A 15,415-nucleotide genomic window follows, 5' to 3' on the forward strand; every position below is an offset into this window, starting at 1 on the left:
CACTATATATGTGTGGCAAAGCCTAAAATATTTACTATCTGGCCCCTTATAGAAAACGGTTGCCACTCCCTGCTTTCATAGGACAGATTGATTCTGTGGCATGTGTATCTCTCGTGTCCTCCAGTAGGGTGCAGGCAGTTCTGCTGCCTATTGTCGCTTTTCAAGCCTTATCAGTGGCAGAGAGGGGACCAAAGTCCCAAGGAGACTGACAATCCCACAGGACAGGTTCCAAGGGAAAACTTCCTGGAAATTAAAATATCTTCATACTCATTTTTATGTAAAAAGGCTTTCAAGTCTGTGGCATTAACAGTTATGGGAAACACACTCAGTAAGTAGCTTCATATTCTACTTCCCCTGCCACCCAGTGCACCCCCACACATTACAAGGGCTGTGTGCGGGCCAGTTAGACAAGCAGGCTGTTAGATGGAAAAAAGACTTGGATAGAGAACTCTATGTACATTATATGATTACATCTAAGACCACCACCACTGAGGAAACATGTAAAATGTTAACAGTGGCTGGGTTGGAACTGTGGATTTTAGGTAATCTTACTATTTTCCACTTTCTCTTTGGTAATGTGGTTTTAGTAATTTGATAATAAAAAAAATGTGCTTCGAAGACTTGCTGAGTTGCTAAGCCTCTTGGGTGGTAAGAAAATCTGACACAATCACAGTATTACTTTCCAAAGCTGTTTTCAATTTTGGTATTCTTACTTGGATTAATTTTTAAGAAATGTAGGATTACAGGAATGTGAATCATAAATTACAAATCCACTATATTGTTTGCTGTAAATTGACTGGAGACCAATGACTAGAATTCAGATGAAATGAAGCGAGGCCCATAAACAAGCATGTGAACAAGGCCAAACATGAAACTGTCACATATGTGCAGACAACTTGCCACCTCAGGCCATGAAGTGTTGCCCAAAGGGATGGATACTGTTTTTTTTGTTTTGTTTTTATCTCAGCTCTGAATCAGCAGCACTTTTATTTAGATTTGTTCCTTTCTCAGAGCAGTCTGCTTATTTCATTCCTGCAGGGTGCTTGGGGCAGACACAGCATGACTCACCCCCCACGCATGCAACATTTTGAGTAATGTGAAGTATTTAGCCACTGTTGCTAATTCAGCAGAGTAGGCTACGGCCACTTGGAAACCTCTCCTTAATCCTACCACCAAAAGCTTCTGAGTTGACAGCAAATACCTAATCCAAGTGAACAGGATTCTGTTCCTTTTCTAATAATAAAATGCTTTCATTTGATATTTCTTTGCAGTGCAGTAGTTAAAATTTGCAAACTCTTAATTTATTAAGAACTAGGTCTATAAAATTAAGAGGCTGGAACCATTCCTCCTGTCAATACCTAGCTAAGGGACTCAATATACACTCACAATACTAGAGAGCACCCACATTTGTCTAGTTTTATGGATGTCCAGGCAGCCATAGCTCTAAAGAAAAATTCCTTGTATACAGATGTTTCAAAACACATGCTGAATAAATGGTCAGCAGTCGTGCTAATTCACCAGTCACTGTGAAGGTATAAAAGGAAAACCAATTACAAACGCCAGGCCTCATGACTTGAGCAGATTTTATTTTACAGGCAAGAATGCAGCAGACAACATAACTGGAATTACAAAACAGCTCTCAGTGGCGAGGTGATTCTCGTCCGGAAGAGGGCTGGGGCAACCTTAATTTCGAGAGGTCCAGGTTCAGGTCTAAGAAGGTGTACGTGGTATAGTCATGATGCTGGAGATTCTTGTAGGTGGTGTTGTCAAATGGCTCGGGAGGGGCAGCTTGCACGGGCTCTGTGGGGGAAACACACTCAGTGAACACATTGGATAAGGAGCTTCTTAATAACCCTGTTATGAAGTCTCTCACCAAAAAAGCCAATGAAAGCAAGTGTCTTCAAAACCAAAATCAAGAGATTAGCTGAAAATGTATTCTAAAACATACGGCCTTAACTACGGAAATGGAATAGTTATTATGATGTGTCTTAACATCTTTATGTATTTCTAGATCCTAGACTTCCCAGAACTTTGAAAATGCCTAAAACAATTATGGAGGACTTTGAGGTCACCTAAAGATGCAGGAAAAGAAAATGAGATCTATTAGAAATGTGTCTGTGACAAATAAACATTTAGAGAAGAAAACTTCAAAAGCAGAGACTGAGCCTCTGAATATAAAAGAATTAGATAAATTCCAACTGTTTTAATAACTACACAAAGGGTATGGAAACGGGATGTGTAGGTTTCGTTTTGACTTTTTTTTTAAGAAGTTGCTGATACTTTAGATCCAGACTAAAAAATACTAATTCAGCTTCCTTAAGTGGAAAAAAGTTAAAACCCATACACTTAGATATTTGGTAATCTTAAAGCTAAAAGTGTGAGGTTAGAGCAAAAGAAAAATTGCTCTCTGGTAACATGGAGCGCAAGATAAAATGGCGGCGGGACAGAGCTTGCAGGGTGTTGGCAAAGGTCTGGGTTAAGCTCTTACTGATCCCAAACTTGGTCACTGTGGCTCTCTCCACTTCTACTCAGGCTGCACAAAATATAACTTAAATACATTTTCTCACTATTTGAATTCATACCAACAGCTTCATTTTTTTTTAGTTGCATGAAACAAAAATGATGTTATTTAAAAAGCTGACATCTTTCCATCTGCATGAGTAGAGTATCTTCAATGTGGTGTAGGGGTATCTTCAAAGTGAGGTAAGTGTGGGTATAGAAAACTTAAGGAGCCAAGTGGATGTGGTGACATTTAGTCCACTGCACAGACAGAGCTCCCTGCAGTCCTGACCAGCATTATTCTCCTCCAAAGGGCAAAGAGAATATTGGAAAATTCACTTGTCCATGAAAAATTAGAAAGATTTTTCAAAAAAGATTTGCAATCTGAAAACCCCAATTTCTGTTTTCCTCCTGAAGGTTTTGGTATTCCTCTCCAATTTACAGAATGACTGAAATAAGAGTGGCAGGCTATGCCGTTCTTGAGGTCTTGAACAGTCTGGTAAGTGCTGGCACTTTGCATGTTAATGACAAATAGAGAAAAAGGAAAGAATACATGTAAATTATATCAACATAACAATAATGACCAGGCAACAAATTAGGCAAAAGAAAGACTTTAAAAAAAACAAAGAGCAGTCAGGAAGGAATTGAGTTTGTTAGTAATGCATTTCAAAGATACAGAATAGTACGTTGAAGAAACACAGATCCTAAAATTGGAAACCCCCTTTACTGTCTTACAATAACCTACCTAAAGCACACTGTATTTTATAAAGTTCAATGCACAAGAAAATGGTAAGATTATAGAAATCCAGTTTCCCTTTAAAAATCTGTGGTAGGCCCTGGCTGGTTGGCTCAGTGGTAGAGCGTCGGCCTGGTGTGCAGGAGTCCTGAGTTCGATTCCCTGCCAGGGCACAGAGAAGCACCCATCTGCTTCTCCACCCCTCCCCCTCTCCTTCCTTTCTGTCTCTCTTCCCCTCCCGCAGCCAAGGCTCCATTGGAGCAAAGTTGACCCGGGTGCTGAGGATGGCTCTATGGCCTCTGCCTCAGGCGCTAGAATGGCTCTGGTTGCAACAGAGCGACGCCCCAGATGGGCATGCTGGGTGGATCCCGGTCAGGCGCATGCGGGAGTGTCTGACTGCCTCCCCGTTTCCAACTTCAGAAAAATACAAAAAATAAAATAAAATAAAATAAAAAATAAAAATCTGTGGTAGTGGCCCTGGCCAGTTAGCTCAGTCAGTTAAAGAGTCATCCCCAAACACCAAGGTTGTGGGTTGGATCCATGGTCAGGGCCCATATGGGACCAACAGATGCACAATTAAGTGAAACAACAAATGAATGCTTCCCTCTCTCTCTAAAATGAAACTGTAAACTAAAACAAAATAATCTGTGGTAGCAAAAAGGCCATTCACAAAAATTCTTTATAGAAAAATAAAGCAGCCTGATGTTTTTCAGATAAAGCAGAAAAGGAAATGTCCAGTGAAAAGATTTATGCGGTCCATCACTGCCTTCGAGTCACTACTAGAATTCTTAAAATGCAGGTTTTCCCTTAGGCACAAAGATGCTCCTGAAGACCATCAGACCAAGTGTAACTATTGCCCTTCATTTAAACAGGGCTCCCCCTTTCCATTCAATGAGCTGTTCTGCAATTTCATAAAGTGGACACTGGCTCACCTCTGAAAACTGGTAAGTTAAACTGCCAGTTTCAAAATTATACTGCTTAAAGAACAGTCAAGAGTGCCAAGGGCCTATTCTTTCATTATAAAATAAATTTAAAATGTTTTAGCCTAACTGGTGGTGGTGCCATGGGTAGAGCATCGACCTGGAATGCTGAGGCCATCAGCTCAAAACCCTGAAGTCACTGGTTCTGAGTCTAGGCACTTCAGCGTGGGGTCTTGGGCATGAAAAGCCCAAGGTCACTAGATTCAGCAAAGGGACACCGGCTTGGCCCCAGTCAAGGCACGTATGAGAAGCAATCGATGTTTAACTAAAGTGAAAGCAACTACGGGTGATGCTTCTCTCTCTCTCTCTCTCTGTTCCTCTCTCTCAAAAAAAAAAAATAATAATAAAATAAAATAAAGGCAGGAAGGTCTTTTTAAAAATGTTTTAGGGATTTTTGTATATAAGATGTATATTATTCACAATTCAGATAGACTTCTCCACTTATCTGAGACAGTGTCACAGGCTGTATTTCTAACTACAGAATCTGATTAGTAGTAGTACTTCTTTATATCCTAGTTCTTCAGTCTAACCACCCCCAAAGGACAAGAATTCTCAACAGTCAAGGTATACCCTGTGTGTCGTCCTGGTCTCCTACTTGGGTTGCTGAGTCTTCAGTGATTTCACCCTTTGCCTCAAGCTTTAGTACTGCTATCTTTTCATCAAAAACACCTTTATTATAGACAGGAACTGACTTCAAATTTTTTATTGGCAACTGGTCTTCCAAATTCTCTTCTTTAGCCTTTGAAATTTCTTCTATTACTTGCTTCCCCAAATTTCCCTTTCTGAATGGGGAAAAAGCCACCTCCCCATCAGGCTCTGGTACTTGTTTTCCTAAATGTCTTCCTTTTCTTTCAGGAGGAGTTGCTGGCAGCTGTCCTTCTGTGGTGGTCTTTTCTGTCAATGGAGTGGGCACTGGGCCACCACCCAGTTGTATAGATAATCCTGACTTTGTATAGTCAGATGAAATTTTTTTTACTTCAAATGGCTTTTGGCTTTCTTTATCTATTTTAGTTGATTTAAATATTTCCTGAAGTTTTTTTTCCTTTACATTTTGCTTCATAAACTCTTCATTTCCCTGTGACTTGGATACTGTGGCTTTTGGCTGGTCTTTTCTTTCCTTTAATGGCTTACTGGAGGTCCCTTTCTTCTTTGCCTGATGGGGCTTCACTGCAGAAGTGAGGTCCAGATGTGGCTGTGGTGACCACATCTTCTCTTTTGCAGATACTAAAATTTTGGGGGCTCCATTTTCAAAGGCATGGGAGGCCTCTGGTTTTGGAACCTTTCCTCTGCTCACTGCTGGAGAATCAGCTTCGGAGCCACCTCCCTCCCCGTCAGACTCGGAATCAGAAGAGCTGGATGAAGAGGAAGAGGAAGCATCTGTCACTCTCTTTTTCTGAAGAACTTCTGGACTGGAGCCCTGTTTTCTGAATGAAGATGGAACTTTCTGAGGAAACTCTATCAAAGTCTTTCTTGACAAAAGCTCTGAAACCCTTTCATCTATGACTAGCACGTTGTCATCAGGGTTAGGGCTAGCTCCTGTCCCACCTTGATTCACCACTGATGAGTAAGAACTGGATGAAGTTAAGTTTTTAGACACTTCAGCTGCTGTTGGGGTGGTTAGTAGCTTGCCCCTCTCCTTTGGGTCCACTACATCTAGGAAATGGCATAAAGAGGAATATTATTTTTAATAAAACAACCTAAATTTATCAAAGTGACAGACATTTCATCATATACCAACTTGTCATTTATTAAACTGTAGCATTCTGCTTTGTATTGAGTTACTCTGACCTGCTGTAGCTCAGTCCAGGATCCTCTTTGTGACTCTGAAGGAAGCTTACTGCTATGACCGGTAGATGCCACAAGTAACTGCTGTACCTACATGTCAGCACCCACACCATATCTGCATTCAGTAGTACAGAATGATGTCCCTTGAAACAGCACTGTCACTAGAGGAACAATGGCTTTCACTTTGAATAAGTATGACATTGCCTGTGTGCTTTCATGAAATCTCTACATTTGTCTGGAGATGGGATGCCATACACTTGACAGAGTTTTAGTTTGGTAGTGACTTTCCTTGAAAGACAAATAGAATAAACACACCCTCCACTGGCAGGGGTTTAATCTGGCAAAGTGCCACCTGTGGGCGAAAAGTACTTGTTTAAGTCTTACCCTTACCAATCACTGACACTCTGGGGAAACACTGATGCCTGCCCACATTAATTTAGGAGCACTCCTTCTTTTTCTCCATACTGAGATTACTATTTTTTAAATTTTGAGATACAAATGTAATGTGTGTTAAAGACAGTACAGCCTTGAAAACTGTGCCCACGCGCATACCACATCTCTGATCACTGCTGGCCCCATCTTACATGGGGCATGCTTGCTGACCCCACTCAGGCACAAAGGGACTAAGGCTCAGGGGTCTGCAGGGCCTGCTGTGTCCTGAGGCAGAAGCTATGAACCCAAGAACAACTCCCAGCTCAGTGTTCCCATCTCATAACTGTACCCCCAAACTGTCACAGGACAAAGTACCTGATTTCCATTTATATACAGAAGCCTGTTTCTAAAAAGGGGCATCTTTGACCCTACCATGATGTTTTAAAATTCACTAGTCTAATTTCATAAATCTATGAAGCAAGATTGCAGATATACAGCTTCAGAGCAATAGATGAGGTCTCTCTTCCATAAGATGGGGCTTGCTAATGTTGTCAAAAATAAGGCCTACTTTAAGAGCTACCAAGTGAAACTTAGAAGACGACAAGATGGTAAAGTGATTACTAGGCCTGGAAATGCCAGGTAATCCAGGATAAAAATAAACACAACATATCCAAGTACAGGATGACAGTTCTTTGAACCAATAGATATGCTCGTAGAGAGGAAACTTTTTCTTTAATTCAGTGGGAGGAGGGGAGGCAGAGACAGACCCTTGCATGTGCCCTGACTGGGATCCACCTAGCAAGCCCACTAGGGGGAGATGCTCTGCCCATTTGGGGCATTGCTCTGTTGCTCAGCAACCAAGCTCTTCTTAGCACTTGAGGCAGAGGCCATGGAGTCATCTTCAGGGCCTGGGGCCAACTCGCTCCAATTGAGCCATGGCTGCAGGAGGAGACTGGAGACAGACAGTGAGAAAGAGAGAAAAACGAGAGGGGGAGGGGTAGAGAAACGGGTGCCTCTCCTGTGTGCCTTGACCAGGAATTGAACCCAGGACACCCACACACTGGGTTGATGCTCTACCAACAGGCCAGGGTGAAATATGATAGTTTATGTGGTTTACACTCATGAACTCCCAAAGTATGGTGTGAAGGTTGGTCTGACAAATTAAGCCGCACACATTGTACTGGTCTGCTGCTGGCACGCAGGCTTCTCAACAGGTTTGGCCTGGGAAAGATCTATGAAAGCCAAGTGGAGGTGGCTGGAGAACTAAATGTGGAAAGCAGTGATGGTCAACCTGGTGCCTTCACTTGTAACTGGATACAAAGCTTGCAAGAACTACTACTGAAAATAAAAGTTTTTGGGGCCCTGAAGGGAGTTGCGGATTGGGGCTTGTCTATCTTTCACAGTATGAAGTGAATTCCTGGTTGATTCAGAAAGCAAGGAATTCAATGCAGAAGTACATCAGAAACACATCATGGGTCAGAACACTGCAGATTACATGTCTTACCTAATGGAAGATGAAGATGCTTACAAGAACCAATTCTCTCAGTACATAAAGAACAGCATAACTCCAGACAGGATGGAGGTATATAAGACAGCTCATGATGCTATATATATATATATTTTTTTGTATTTTTCCGAAGCTAGAAACGGGGAGAGACAGTCAGACAGACTCCCGCATGCGCCCGACCGGGATCCACCCAGCACGCCCACCAGGGGGTGATGCTCTGCCCCTCCGGGGCCTCACTCTGCCGCCACCAGAGCCACTCTAGCGCCTGAGGCAGAGGCCAAGGAGCCATCCCCAGCGCCCGGGCCATCTCTGCTCCAATGGAGCCTCGACTGCAGGAGGGGAAGAGAGAGACAGAGAGGAAGGAGAGGGGGAGGGGTGGAGAAGCAGATGGGCACTTCTCCTGTGTGCCCTGGCCGGGAATCGAACCCGGGACTTCTGCATGCCAGGCCAACGCTCTACTACTGAGCCAACTGGCCAGGGCCTTATGATGCTATTTGAGGGAATATAGTTTATATGAGAAGAAGCCTAAGAAAGAAGTTAAACAGAAGAGGGGGAACCATCCCAAAATGTCTCTTGCCCAAAAGATTGGGTAGCTCAGAAGAAAAGCTTCTTCAGTGCTCAGGAACAGGCTGCTAAGAGCTAATAAACCAAACCACAATTTTCTATGAAGATTTTTCAGATAAAGACATTACTTACTGACCAAACAGCAAAATAAGCAAGCAAACAAACAGTCAAATATAATATTAGTAATAAAATTCAACTACTTGCCTGACCAGCGGTGGCACAGTGGATAGACCACTGAACTGGGATGCTGAGGTCCCAGGTTCAAATCCTGAGGTCGCTAGCCTGAGTGTAGGATCGCTGAAATGATACCATGGTTGGGGGCTTGAGCCCAAAGGCCGATGACCTGAAGCTCAAGGTCAATGTCTTGAGTAAGCGTGTCACTGGCTCCCCCATCCAAGCACATATGAGAAGCAGTCAATGAACAACTAAAGTGATACAACTACAAGTTTATGCTTCTCTTCTACATCCCTTCCTGTCTCTCACTAAAAAAAGAAACAAAACAAAACCCCCCAAAAACTCAACTATTCATTCATCAGTAAATAATGAAAGAATGACAGGCACATATTCAGATATGATTTTTTTTTTTTTTTTTTTTTCCCAGAGACAGAGAGAGTCAGAGAGAGGGATAGATAGGGATAGACAGACAGGAACAGAGAGATGAGAAGCATCAATCATTAGTTTTTCATCGCGCGTTGCGACTCCTTAGTTGTTCATTGATTGCTTTCTCATATGTGCCTTGACTGTGGGCCTTCAGCAGACTGAGTAACCCCTTGCTGGAGCCAGCGACCCTGGGTCTAAGCTGGTGAACTTTTTGCTCAAGCCAGATGAGCCCGCGCTCAAGCTAGCAACCTCGGGGTCTCGAACCTGGGTCCTTCTACATCCCAGTTTAACACTCTATCCACTGCACCACCACCTGGTCAGGCCAGATATGATATTTTTTTAAAAATTAACAAGCAAGTCAGAGAGAGAGAGAGATACATACACACATGAGAAGCATGAACTCATACTTGCGGCACCTTAGTTGCTCATTGATTGCTTTCTCATATGAGCCTTCACTGGGGAGTTGCAGCTGAGCCAGTGATCCGTGGCTCAAGCCAGCAACCATGCGGTCATGTCTGTGATGCTACACTTAAGCCAGTGACCTCACTGGTGAGTCTATGTGCAAGCCGGATGAGCCCAGGTTCAAGTCAGTGACCTCGGGTTTTTTGGGGGGTTTTTTTGGTGACACAGACAGAGAGAGACAGAGGGACAGACAGACAGGGAGAGAGATGAGAAGCACCTACCCCTTGCTGCGGCACCCCAGTCGCTCATAGACTGTGTTCCCACACATGCCTTGACGCGGGGGCTACAGCAGACCAGGCTACAGCGACCGAGTGACCCCTTGCTCAAGCCAGCGACCTTGGGTCCAAGCTGGTGAGCCTTGCTCAAACCAGATGAGCCCATGCTCAAGCTGGCGACCTGGGGGCTTTGAACCTGGGCCCTCTGCACCCCAGTCCAACGCTCCATCCATTGTGCCACTGCCTGGCTAGGCAACCTCAGAGTTTTGAACCTGGGTCCTCAATGTCTCAGGCCAATGCTCTATCTACTGTACCACCACCTGGTCAGACTTAACTGACATTCTTTTTTTTTTTTTTTTTTTTCTTCTTCAAATATTAAGGGCTTTTTATTTTATTTATTTATTTTTAGAGAGGAGAGAGAGAGACAGAGAGAGGAGAGAGAGACAGGGGGAGGAGCTGGAAGCATCAACTCCCATATGTGCCTTGACCAGGCAAGCCCAGAGTTTTGAACCGGCGACCTCAGCATTTCCAGGTCGACGCTTTATCCACTGCGCCACCACAGGTCAGGCTTAACTGACATTCTTACAGACGTGTTTTAAGTGTGGTGATAGTATTATGGTTATGTCCACGAAAAACAAACATAAACTTCTTTTTGTTTAAGACATTTAAAAACTTATGGATAAAAAAAGAAAGAGAGAGAAAGAGAGAGAACACACTGGATTTAAAAATGAAGCAGGTAAAAAGAAAAATTAAAAATGAAGCTGGTACAGGACAATTCAATAATGTATCTGTCAACATCAGGCTTCCAGTTGACAGGGCCAAGGACGCCACCAGGGAAGGTGTCTCCTCAGAGGAGTTCAACAATGTGTGAAAGGCAGCTGGCAGGCTGGCACTCTCAACTGAGTGCCAGTATCGTATAACCTACTCATGTTTTTGTGCAGACTAAGGAGGGACAAAAGAATCTAAACACTTTTTTTTTTTTTTTTGTATTTTTCCAAAGCTGGAAACGGGGAGGCAGTCAGACAGCCTCCCACATGCGCCTGACCGGGATCCACCCGGCATGCCCACCAAGGGGTGATGCTCTGCCCATCTGGGGCGTCGCTGTTGCATCCAGAGCCATTCTAGTGCCTGAGGCAGAGGCCACAGAGCCATCCTCAGCACCCGGGCCAACTTTATTCCAGTGGAGCCTTGGCTGTGGGAGGGGAAGAGAGAGACAGAGAGAAAGGAGAGGGGAAGGGGTGGAGAAGCAGATGGGCACTTCTCCTGTGTGCCCTGGCCGGGAATCAAACCTGGGACTCCTGCACACCAGGCCAATGCTCTACCACTGAGCCAACCGGCCAGGGCCTAAACACTTTTGAACTGAGAAAATAATATTATCATGAAAATAAGAGAAAATGAAATTAATATTCTACCCCCCCCATGAAGATTAAATATTTGCCAAGAAAACTAACAAGCAACATAGAAACAGACTCAGACAGAGAACAGTCTGATGGCTGTCAGAGAGGAGGGAGTTGTGGATTGTGTAAAAAAGGTGAAGGGATTAAGCAAGCAAACAAACAAACAAAATCCTAAACATGCACACACCCACTCACAGCCAAAACTCAGACACAGACAACAGTATGGTGGTTACCAGAGGGAAAGGGGGGTGAAGGGAGGTAAAGGGGGGTAAAGGGGGATAAATGGTGATGGCAGGAAACTTGTTTTGGGGTTGTGAACACACAATACAATCCACAAATGATGTATTAGAGTTGTGCACTTGAAACCAATATAATTTTATTAACCAATGTCACCCTGAGAGACTACAGATACTATATATATATTTAAAAGAGCTAACTAAGGTTTCATTAGTTAAGACCAAATGCAACAGACCTGGATTATAATCAATTAATAGTTAGTGGGGAATAGAATATAAAATTCCTAGAAGTAGTATTTAAAACATTCTGCTACATTTGCTATTTTTCTTCAGTGAGGATATGCTACATTGGCATTCAGGGGAAAAGCACAGTAAAAACTGGTGCTAAGAGTCAAAATGACTGTGGAAAGAGCTGGAAACAAAGCAGACATCATGCTCCATCAAGATGAATTATAATGAAAAATGGTGCCTGCTCTTCAGTCTCTTTTCACAGTCACAATAAAACGCCTGCAATCTTAGACTGTGGGTGAACAAAGTTGAGTTTCAAAACACTGAAAAAGTCACAATCAGGGAAAGAAAACTAAAGCGGGGTCTATGGCCACCTCATGGAAGTACAGGGTCTGTATTAGGGCTATATATACCCAGAGCCTTGCCTGACCAGGCGGCAGCACAGTGGATAGAGCACCAGCCTGGAACCCAGAGGACCCAGGTTTGAAACCCTGAGATCGCTGGCTTGAGCATGGGTTCATCCGGCTTGAGTGCAGGGGTCACTGGTCACTGACTTGAGCATGAAATCATAGACATGACTCCATGGTCGCTGGCTTCAGCAAGGGGTCACAGGCTTGGCTGGAGCTACCTGGTCAAGGCATGTATGAGAAAGTAATCAATGCACAACTAAGGTGCCACAACAAAGAACTGATACTGCTCATCTCTCTCCCTCCCTGTCTGTCTCTCATGAATGAATGAATGAACAAACGAACGAATGAACAAACAAACACTCAGAGCCTTTAATTCTGCATTCTGTTGCTATACATCAGAGTCTGGCATTTAGAAAATACAGACAGAATCAGTTCAGGGCTAAATGTTGAGTAAAATACTGTTATATTGGCCCTGGCCGGTTGGCTCAGCGGTAGAGCGTCAGCCTGGCGTGCGGGGGACCCCGGTTCGATTCCCGGCCAGGGCACATAGGAGAGGTGCCCATTTGCTTCTCCACACCCCCCCTCCTTCCTCTCTGTCTCTCTCTTCCCCTCCCGCAGCCAAGGCTCCATTGGAGCAAAGATGGCCCGGGCGCTGGGGATGGCTCCTTGGCCTCTGCCCCAGGCGCTAGAGTGGCTCTGGTCGGGCAGAGCGACGCCCCAGAGGGGCAAAGTGTCGCCCCCTGGTGGGCAGAGCATCGCCCCTGGTGGGCGTGCCGGGTGGATCCAGGTCGGGCGCATGCGGGAGTCTGTCTGTCTCTCCCCGTTTCCAGCTTCAGAAAAATACAAAAAAAAAAATACTGTTATATTACTGAATTGTTTGATTTAAAATCTGTTACAGATCTTATGTCTGATTATAATCTGGATGCTTCCTGGGAAGCTGAGTGATTTATCTGCATTCTTTTCCCTTATGACAATCATTAAAATCTTACTTTTTGGTGGACTCTGCTTCTTGGAATTCGGTGGCAGTCCCTTGTCACTCTTTCCTGATTCTGCAGACAGAGAAGCTGTAGAAGTCAGTCCTTGAAACACTCGTCCTTCTAGGAGCACAGTCTGACAAAAGAATTGAAAATAAGCATATTTTAGGAATCGATAATGAATCAACAAATTGAAATGGAATAATACAGAGCGGACTGGTAGTTGCCAGAGGAGAGAAGGGTTGGGGAACTGGGTGAAAGGACTGAGAAGTACAAATTAGTAGTTACGAAACAGTCACGGGATGTAAAGTACAGCACAGGGAATAAAGTCAATAACATTGTAATAACTATGTATGGTGCCAGTGGGTTCTGGAAATATCAAGCAGAACACTTTGTAAAGTACATGATTGTGTAAGCACTATGCTGTATACCTAAAACCAATACAAAATAATATTTAAAGTAAAATGTAATCGAAAAATAAAAAATTTTTAGCGTAATATCATTTACAACAGCTATTATCATATATGAAGATTATGTATTACTACATAACAATGGTTTGCATTCACATGGCATATTTCTATTATTAAAATTTTCATAATATATGTATATTATGGAAATTTTGGGGAAAAAAATCCCACACACATAAAGAAAAAAACACCTGAGTTCAAGAACATGCAGGTTCACCTGACCAGGCGGTGGCACAGTGAATGGAGTGTCGGACTGGGAGGCGGAGGACCCCGAGGTCGCCAGCTTTGAGTGCGGGCTCATCTGGTTTGAGCAAGGCTCACCAGCTTGAGCTCAAGGTCGCTGGCTCGAGCAAGGGGTCACTCGCTCTGCTGTAGCCCCCCCAGTCAAGACACATATGAGAAAGCAATCAATGAACAACTAAGGCAGCAGTTCTCAACCTGTGGGTCGCGACCCTGGCGGGGGTGGAACGTCCAAAACACAGGGGTCGCCGAAAGCCATCGGAAATACAATACATATTGGCTTTCGGCGACTCCTGTGTTTTGGTCGTTCGACCCCCGCCAGGGTCGCGACCCACAGGTTGAGAACCGCTGAACTAAGATGTCGCAACAAAGAATTGATGCTTCTCATCTCTCCCCCTTTCTGTGTCCCTCTCTCTGCCTCTCTCTCTCTCTCACATACACACGCACACACACACACACACACACACACATGCAGGTTCAAGAACATCTGGGTACTTTTCCAACCACTTTCTCCTGTGCATTACCTTTCTGCAGTCTCCAATTACCTACTGACTATTAACCTACAAATATGGCTTTCTTTGTAAAATGTTTCTCTACACTCACAAAGTAAATTAGAATACTGTTTAAAATAGCATTTAAAAAACGATGTAGATTAATAATAATTGCTTCAAATTGTTTGTAATACATAAGTGGCAAGCATTTTATAAACTGTTAATTCACTCAGCATATATTTACCAAGGCCCACATAGAGCCGAGGTACCTAGAGTGCACATATGAGGGAGACAGTATTTTTATTATGACTGTACGCACGTGTATATATGTACATACAAATGCAAAAAAAACTTGTTTGCATCTATGTCTTAGGGAGAAAAGAGTTGATTCTCTGACAACAGATTCCCCATCTACACTTTATTTTGCGATTAACAGTTGTTGCTTATGTAATAGTAGCCTTTAAAAAACTTAAATATAGTGAAGTGAACTTAGTTTAAAGAAAGCCCTTCATTCTTTTCACAAACGAGGTAATAATGTAAGCTGACTTCTTAGCTGCGAAATAAGGTATCGGGTCCCCCAGGTACGCACTAGTTCTCTCCCGGTTCAATTATAAGACGCAGTCCTGAACGGTTTTGACAGAGCCCGGCGAAGCACGCCACCTGGGGACCCCGCACACCGCAAGCTCCTCAGGGGATTCAGGTCCCTCGGGAGCCGGTAGAGGTCGGGGGTCCAGTCGCCGGCCCCCATCCCGGCTGCCTGCCCCAGCCAGGTGCACTCTCCTCTTCCGGGGAGCCGGACCCGCATCTCGTCATGATGGCTTGAGGTGCCCGTTAGGGCCGCGCCCCTCTTCCCGGGTTTACGACGTTTCCCATCACCGGCCCGGTTCTCTTTTACCTTCAGAGACCCGGCTCGTCCTTGCCGGAGCAAAAAGAAGGCCGCCATTGCGGTAACTCCGAAGAAGGCCAGGCAAGGGGCGGGCCGGGAGGCGGTCGCTTCCTTACTGACATGACTGCTGTACCGCCGCCTCCGCTTCTTTAACCTAGAACGCCAATCACAGGCAGGGACGGACCGGAAGCAGCGAATACGCAAGCACCAAGGACGGAAGGCACCAATCACAGAAGGGGATAGGGCGGGGTGGAGGCGTGACCTTGCGCATTCCAGCCTCCGCGGAATATCTGGAGGCGGTTTCCCGTAGCAGTCGCCAGTAACAGACTGGTATTTCTTGTGCCTCGGGTGTCGCGGCGGCTTGGG

General features: G+C 44.4%; 1 protein-coding gene, 1 long non-coding RNA gene and 1 pseudogene across 4 annotated transcripts in view; 2 read left to right on the forward strand and 1 right to left on the reverse strand.

Moving 5' to 3' along the window:
* Positions 1-5,568, forward strand: part of LOC136325247 (uncharacterized) — a 40,640-nt gene extending 35,072 nt beyond the window's left edge. The window contains exons 2-4 of one of the 2 annotated variants that reach the window (XR_010729223.1): positions 2,917-2,998; positions 4,108-4,179; positions 5,437-5,567. This is a non-coding gene — a long non-coding RNA (uncharacterized lncRNA). Of the gene's footprint in view, positions 1-2,916; positions 2,999-4,107; positions 4,180-5,436 lie in introns of both variants that reach the window. The other variant, XR_010729222.1, reaches the window with a different exon arrangement.
* NDUFV3 (NADH:ubiquinone oxidoreductase subunit V3) lies at positions 1,567-15,206 on the reverse strand. 2 transcript variants are annotated; one of them, XM_066259288.1, is made up of 4 exons: positions 15,059-15,206; positions 12,981-13,101; positions 4,786-5,868; positions 1,567-1,800 (listed from the first exon to the last, which is right to left on the reverse strand). In XM_066259288.1, the coding sequence occupies exons 1-4, from the start codon at positions 15,104-15,106 to the stop codon at positions 1,640-1,642; spliced, it is 1,413 nt and encodes a 470-aa protein (XP_066115385.1). In that variant the 5' UTR covers positions 15,107-15,206; the 3' UTR covers positions 1,567-1,639. The 2 variants fall into 2 exon arrangements, with proteins under 2 accessions (XP_066115385.1, XP_066115386.1); XM_066259289.1 differs by lacking the exon at positions 4,786-5,868.
* Positions 6,577-8,522, forward strand: LOC136323130 (large ribosomal subunit protein uL18-like; annotated as a pseudogene).
* Positions 15,207-15,415: the final 209 nt, after the last annotated feature.

Source organism: Saccopteryx bilineata, chromosome 2, assembly GCF_036850765.1.
Source record: "Saccopteryx bilineata isolate mSacBil1 chromosome 2, mSacBil1_pri_phased_curated, whole genome shotgun sequence".
NCBI lineage: Eukaryota > Metazoa > Chordata > Mammalia > Chiroptera > Emballonuridae > Saccopteryx > Saccopteryx bilineata.

Coding starts and splice junctions, on each gene's coding strand:
- NDUFV3 (XM_066259288.1), bottom strand. CDS start 15,106: ATGGCGGCCTTCTTTTTGCTCCGGCAAGGACGAGCCGGGTCTCTGAAG. Junction 13,102..15,058: donor GACGAGCCGGGTCTCTGAAG/GTAAAAGAGAAC, acceptor TTCTTTTGTCAG/ACTGTGCTCCTAGAAGGACG. Junction 5,869..12,980: donor GAAGCAGAGTCCACCAAAAA/GTAAGATTTTAA, acceptor GCCATTTCCTAG/ATGTAGTGGACCCAAAGGAG.